At 35.1% G+C, this 7,229-nt stretch overlaps 1 protein-coding gene across 1 annotated transcript in view; it reads left to right on the forward strand.

The window, feature by feature from the left end:
- The window catches only part of LOC117117396, a 32,588-nt gene that overhangs the window by 804 nt on the left and 24,555 nt on the right, over nucleotides 1-7,229 (forward strand). The window contains exons 2-3 of the mRNA XM_033261688.1: nucleotides 4,142-4,261; nucleotides 4,841-5,095. Of these exons, the coding sequence (XP_033117579.1) occupies nucleotides 4,222-4,261; nucleotides 4,841-5,095 (295 nt within the window). The 5' untranslated portion in view covers nucleotides 4,142-4,221. The remainder of the gene's footprint in view (nucleotides 1-4,141; nucleotides 4,262-4,840; nucleotides 5,096-7,229) is intronic.

The following is a 7,229-nucleotide window of genomic DNA, read 5'->3' on the forward strand; positions in this document are numbered from 1 at the left end:
GTAGGAAACATTACAAATATTTGTTAGGCCTATTAAAAAAAATACATTTCTGATAAGCCCCACACCCTATCAATTATGTGGCCAAGGTCCCACAAACAGACAATGTACATGTGTTTGTAGGACAATGTGTGTATTTGTGACAAACGTGCATTCTAGCCCTGTTCAGACGGATCAGTTTGACAATGGAGGAATTATTTTGGTTTGACTGACAGTCTGGAAAGGCCTAATACAAATAATTATTACACCAATTAAGATGTAACTGACAAATACAGGTATTGAACATCAACATCAACAAAAAAAAAATATTTTGTATTGAAATACCTAATGGGTTTTTTTTCTAATGTGTGTTTGACATTTTAGTACAGTAATTTGAAAATTGTACATTACACATTGTATCATTTTTATATTCTGTACCGTCCATATTACCTATATCAAAATGCACGTGATAAATTGGTGTCATTTGGCCATACTGTTGCATGATGTTTTCATATCTCACATTTATTTTCAAATCAAAATTATTATTTGGTAGTGTTTACAGAGCTTTAGACAATCATTTTGACCGTAAATTTATTGCCAACTCAGACAATGTATTCATCGTGGGAGACAGTCTTGCCCGACCCGACAACAAATCGCGTCGGGCTGTCATATACGACGCTGTCTGAATGAGTTGGCCTTAGCGTTAAGGCCGTTTTCCAAGGCAGATTTATTCGTGCGAATTGAACAGGCCCGTAGCAAGGGGGGNNNNGGTTATGGTTCGGGCGAACCCCCCTTTTCTAGCGAACCCCCTCGAATTTTTGAATGAGTCCCACTCGGACGGAATGTCTGTTTTTAACTTACCCAGCATTAAATCAAAATTTAGCACCTAATTAATTATTTGGTCACCCGTTTTTAAATTGTAGCCTGCGATACAAGCCTACATTCATAGAATATCTCAGCTTCAGAAGTTCGGAGATTTAAATTGAACGCCCGGCAAACCATACGATAGCTCACATAAGAATGGCAAACATCCGTTCGATAAAAACTTTCACTGGCCTTTGGCTGAATGTTTGTAAGAAATGTACCAACCCGGTTTTGATTGTGGATTGTGTGGTTAGTAAATTCCATAGCCATACTGTCCATAGCGCACACTAAACTATTTGCTAATGGAGCATTTTTTGGGGAAATTGACTCTCCTTTTTCCCATCTCAAACAGCATACTATTAATAAATCAACATGGTCCATCTCAGTCATCATAGCGAGTCACAAAATTAGGAAGTTTGTTTTCAACAGCAGACACACACAACAGGAGTGCGTCAAAATCTTAAAAATACGTACTGGCATCGACAATTGATTTTATGTGCATTATTTATCTACAGTTTTATCTTCAATTCTTATCTACAGTATATACACTAGAGAATATTTACACCCACAATAAAAAAAAAAACAAATTATCAGCCTGCTGCTCTCTGCCTAAATAGTGATCGTAACTGAACAATAATGATGCAGCAACACGCTTGGTCAACTTGTAAACATTTAGAGCATTCTGTTGTTTTCCCATAAAACAAATTTTGGAGTGTTATACAGTAAGATTTCAAAACATTGTCATTGTAAAGAAACAGCTATAATATTGAAAACAAACAACTTGAAACAAAATCGGTGTACGGATTTAAATAAATATTTACAATAAATATTATCAAATTTTACGATCAATTTGTACATTACATTTGTGAGTGACGACATGCAAAACAAACATTAGCGGTAGCTGTATCATATCTTTGAATATCATTTTAGACTGATTCATTCATATGCTTGGTCATCTTGTAATCATTTAGAATTCAACAGTTTTTAATAATAGGGTCCATATCTCCACACTTCTAGACGTAGTATCAAATTATAGTTGCCATAGACCCGGTTTCATAGACACTCGCTTAAGTAAATTTCAAAGGAAACTGTTTTCCCAATTTTTCTTATTGTTAAATACTCCTATGCAATACTGTAGGACCCTGGTATAGAATTGACAGATCAATTAGACACTCTGTAAAGATCGATTATGCCCTTTTCTGGACCCCATTGGAAATAAGTCTGGTGTACAATCACTAGACTTAATGGGTTATCCAGGCATTCAATTTTTATTCATCTGCTTTTTTATGTTCGTTCTCAAAATGTTATTGTTATGTGTGTGATATTGAATGCAAAATAAATCAAATCAAAAATCAAATTTATATAATAAGGCCATAGGCCTAATGTGTGTGAAGTACTGACTTTGTTAATATCGAATGGGTGAAATTGCGCGCAAACTTCAAACTCTTGGCCTAACATACAATGCCAGAGGAAAGGATATCACGTTTTAATCACCAAAAAGGATTTTCCACGGACGCACAGAGTAGGCCTTCTAATTGTATGGCCCAAAGCGAACGGGTTTCTGGTCTCGAAAATCCAGACACTTCGTTAAGGCTTATACAGTACAAAATATTGTACAGTATTCATTAAAAAAGCTTTAAAATGGCCTTTAGGCCTATACTGATATTTTGCGAATCTTGGGTTTTTCAAAGCAATTTTGGGATTTTTTAGACCCAATCTTGAATTTTGATTTTCCCTAGTGGTCACGCTGCATTTAGAGACAGAACTATACCCCGACGACATCAAACTAGTGTAGGTCTAGGCTTATAAGTACAGTAGAACGTACTACTAGGCCTAGGCTTTTGTTGTAAAGGTGGAAGTGCATTTACAGGATGCGCCATAGGCCTATATTTAAAAAAAAAATATATATATATTTTGTTAATTATTATTGGTTTGCCTGGGACATAGGCAGGCAGGCCAGCTTTGCCGTCGAAAGGATTCGACGATGACGTCAGTGCACATGTTTACAAACGCCATTGATTGGAATGAAAATAGACGCGCTGAATTTCGTTTGTATTATGAAAGATAGTATTTATCGAACATTATCTATATAAAAACAAGATTAATATTTGTGTAAATTGTATTTCTAAAGATTCATATATAATTCATATTTTATTTGGTAGACAATAAATATTCAGTAAGATATGAAAACGATTATTAATTCTGAAATGTTCATCAAATCTCAGCTTAGGTTAAAGTCTTAAAACAATAATTTCGGATTAGGCCTAGTAAACAAATAATGGTAATTAAAGTTTAGGTTCCCATGATGTCAGATGACGTATTCAATATGATGCTATATTTTGGGCTCTGACTTAATTTAACGATGGCCCTCTCAGTTGTAGTAATGACAATATTTGTGCTTTTTTAGCCATGTAGTAAAAGTACTATTATTTTCAGTGTACAAGATGAGAGTCAAGAAGAAGTTCAGCTCCTACTTTATTTTGTAACAGGCAACTCTATTTGTTTATATAGGCCTACTGGGAGATTCATTATTTAAGTTAAAACAAGAAAAACACTTCTTAAAAGTTTTATATATTATAAATAATAAGTACATAATTGTTTGTAAATTACTTTATAGGCCTATATAATAGCTTGTTTTATTTTATAATAATAAATGTGTTGAGTATATTTATATTGATTATGCGATGAGGTTTTTTTTTTTGTCTTTCGGTGTGATTAAAACATGCCAATTCTCAGAAAACATTTTCCAATTTTATTATATTACCACCTTTTATTACATAGATCTTTTTCAAAACATAACTGCTTTTATAACATTATATAGACCCATTAAACACAAAAACTGCTCCCACCGGGGCCCTTAGGCAGTCCCCTGGACCCCATGCCCAGAGAACCCCACCCCTTGAAATGACCTGGCTACGGGCCTGTCGAAAATTTGTACCTGTACGCATGCGCATTTGAGGTGATGACAATTAAACAGCGAATGCGTATATGCGAAAATGTTTAATTTGCGTGAATGAATTCGTCTAGTGCAAGATGTCCTTTAGGCCTGTTTTCCACAAGGCGAATCTAATCGCGCGAATCCAACGAGTGTGTTCATACGCCATACGCATGCGCATTCACATTTCATTTCTATAACAAATGCGTAATCAAAGAGAAGATTTGATACGAGCGAACAAATTCGCTTTTTGGAAAACAGGCTTCTGTCTGCAATACCAGTTTATTGAAGGACTTTTTAAAAATTATAGGCCCTAATAATAAAAGTGCGTACTGTAATTGAATCATTGTATGTTCTTGATTATAGTGTGGTATCCCAATGACCCTAATGGCTTCAATGACGAGAACTGTGTGGCTGTATATAACAGGCAATTCCAATGGGTTGATATGGCATGTACAGAGAAAAATCAAGTTGTGTGTGAGAAAGGTAATTATTTTATAAATTTTAATAGATCCCGGATCTGAATCCCGACGAGAAATACTTTCCTAAAAATTACTAGCATGCCTGTCTTTATGTCTTCCAAATAAATGCACATAACTGTGTTCATCAAATAACTGTAAACTTGTGCAGGAAATCAAAAATTATACATAAATTTAATTTGTTAGAGAGAAAATCTTATCCATATTTTTAGTGGCGATATGTTGTCATTGGTGTCAATATTCTAGTCGCACTAACATCTATTTTCATTTTTAAACCTAAGAATTGGAATTGAAACAAATTTTGAAAGAATAAAGGGAGAAGGAATAATAGCAAAATAAAAATATATACAAAAAATCAACAATAATAATAAAAAAAAATAAAAAAAAATAATAGGCACTAATCATCAGAGGTCAAGGTGCAAACACATTTTACATTCGACATCGAATCAAAGACAACTTAACCACAAAGTTTGCAAATGTTAATAATTGTAATTTGCTTAGAATTTTGTTGCTTGCAGTCAAAAAAACTTAATTTTACGATTACTATTGGAACGGATTTTTTTTTTCTTGTTTTTTTTTTTTCTAGATTTTGAAATTTCGTCTGTCGTCAGCGACAATATTTACTACTATTTATCCGGAAACATGACGTTTTCTGAGGCACACATAGCGTGTAAGAATATAGGTGCCGATTTGCCGGTCATCACAAGCAAAGAAAAAAACGATGCATTCCATTTTACTGATTTTTCGTTTTGGTTGGCATTGAACGATAACGACACAGATAGCAATTACGTTTGGTCCACACGTATTGGGGACTATCCAGTAAAGGAACATGATTTTACGGGTAAGAATGGACCTTTCAACTAAGTCCCTTCCCGCTTTGGACATTGTTGCGCTAGTGTACCTGTCAATAGCGTACCTGTCGTAAATGTGTGTGTTTGTTCATGCATGGAGGTATTATTGAGAAGGAGATCACTCGGCAAAGCTACGCGCACGCAGCGCTATGCAAATGAACCAAGATCAAAGTTGCCGCAGCGCGTAAAGAACGTTTGTGCGAGCCTTTGAAGTCCCATGTGTTCCCCGCCATCAAATTTTCAACAGGCATAGTTGACCAAAAAATTGAACATGACGAAATGGAGAGCACCTTTTTTTCTCAATGCGCACTACATACTGTCTATCACTATGGCTGCGCAATATTTTCTATTTTGAAGCTGATACATCTATCTCTCATAAAACATATTAATATTTTCCACCAAGAAAAGTTTCAAATTTAATGGAACATTTACATGACCTATAAAAATATAGTAAATTTCAACTTCAATTTTCATAAATTGGTCAAAATTCGCCAATTCTAATTTTAACAGATATTAATTAATAAATGATTAAGGATTACAATAAACTAAGTTATTTTAGGGTTAACGAGGGTTAACTATTCGAAAAATGGAATCCAAAATCTGAGTATTTTTCAGTTTTACGCTGACTTAGCTTTATAGTCGAACCAGTCATTCTTTAGACAAAATTATAATGAACACAGAAGTAATTTTAACATAAATATTTTACGGAATCCGTTCCTGAAATATACAAATAATAACATACCAAAAGCCCGAAAAAATCTAATCAGGGGAACATTGTTCATTATAAAGATATTTAATGGGTTAAAATCAAATGTTTTATTGCACAACTGCTCTGCTGGAAGCGTATAAATGCATGTCTTTGCCAAGTTGTTGCTAACGAAAAAATGTTAATTATAGGGTAATACGCCCGTGCGCGATCCAAAAGCGGGAAACACATAGGTTTGTCGTGTCAAAGGGATCTGTTGCCGAGTGATCTCCTTGGTTTTGTTGGACATGCAAGTATTTTCAGCACTGTTCTGATTGACACTCTGGAATTAACCTTTATGTTTAGCTTTACTCATCATCAGCATCATCATCATCATCATCATCATCATCATCATCATCATCATCATCATCATCATCATCATCATCATCATCAGCAGCAGCAGCAGCAGCATCAGCATCATCATCATCATCATCATCATTATCATTATCATCATCATCATCATCATTCAGTGCTATATCATGTGAACTAGCCATCGGATTGTAGGAGCACTTCTGATGTCATGTTCACAATGTTTATTCACTTTGTGCCTGACTTCTGTTGCTTTTAACCGCTTTTGTCTATTTAGTGATTTATTGTTTCCGATTTTCATCTACACAGCCATGCAAAATTGCATTGCTTACTGTACACTATTCATGTCAACATGTGCTCAAATCAAATACTTGTAATGGCCGAGTCGAGTGGCCAAGGCAAGGGCGCCGCAAACGAAAGCCTTAAAAAACCCGACGCATTCCATTTTACTGATTTTTCGTTTTGCTTGGCATTGAACGATAAAGACGTGATAGCAATTACGTTTGGTCCACTCGTATTGGAGACTATCCATTAAATGAACATGCTTTTACAGCTAAGAAATAAACTTTTCCACTAGCCACCGGATATCTGGGTTCCAGTCCCTAAACTTTGTCTTAATCGGTGAAAGAGCTGGAAAATCGATTTTGGCACTAATGGCGTTCCATATTACCTATTTGCTTGGTGTTTCATAGTCATAGAGATATAATAAGAATACTAGAGCGCTAACCGCAATGTATTCGATGTTCGAAATACGCAGAACTGTGTGTGTGTACCATCCAAGATGGCTGCCATAGATTTAGCCAATCGAATTTCGCTAAGCACCATCGTTTGAAATTGCGCCCTCAATTTACTCAGAAAGTTCAGTACAGCTAGTTACACTTATATTTGAAACTCGAGCGTTGCGGTGTTTGGGTGTAATGTACATGATTTTAATTTTCATTCCTCGGTACTTTGCTTTTGAATAAGATGCTCCACTTGGCCTCGTTTTGGCTACAATAATTTAATAATTTGTTATTACCATTACTCATTATCATTAATGAAATAATAGTCAGTCAGAGGGCTTATTAATA

This window comes from Anneissia japonica, unplaced genomic scaffold (genome assembly GCF_011630105.1).
Source record: "Anneissia japonica isolate Jap-2015-1 unplaced genomic scaffold, ASM1163010v1 scaffold15657_len110212_cov154, whole genome shotgun sequence".
Lineage (NCBI taxonomy): Eukaryota > Metazoa > Echinodermata > Crinoidea > Comatulida > Comatulidae > Anneissia > Anneissia japonica.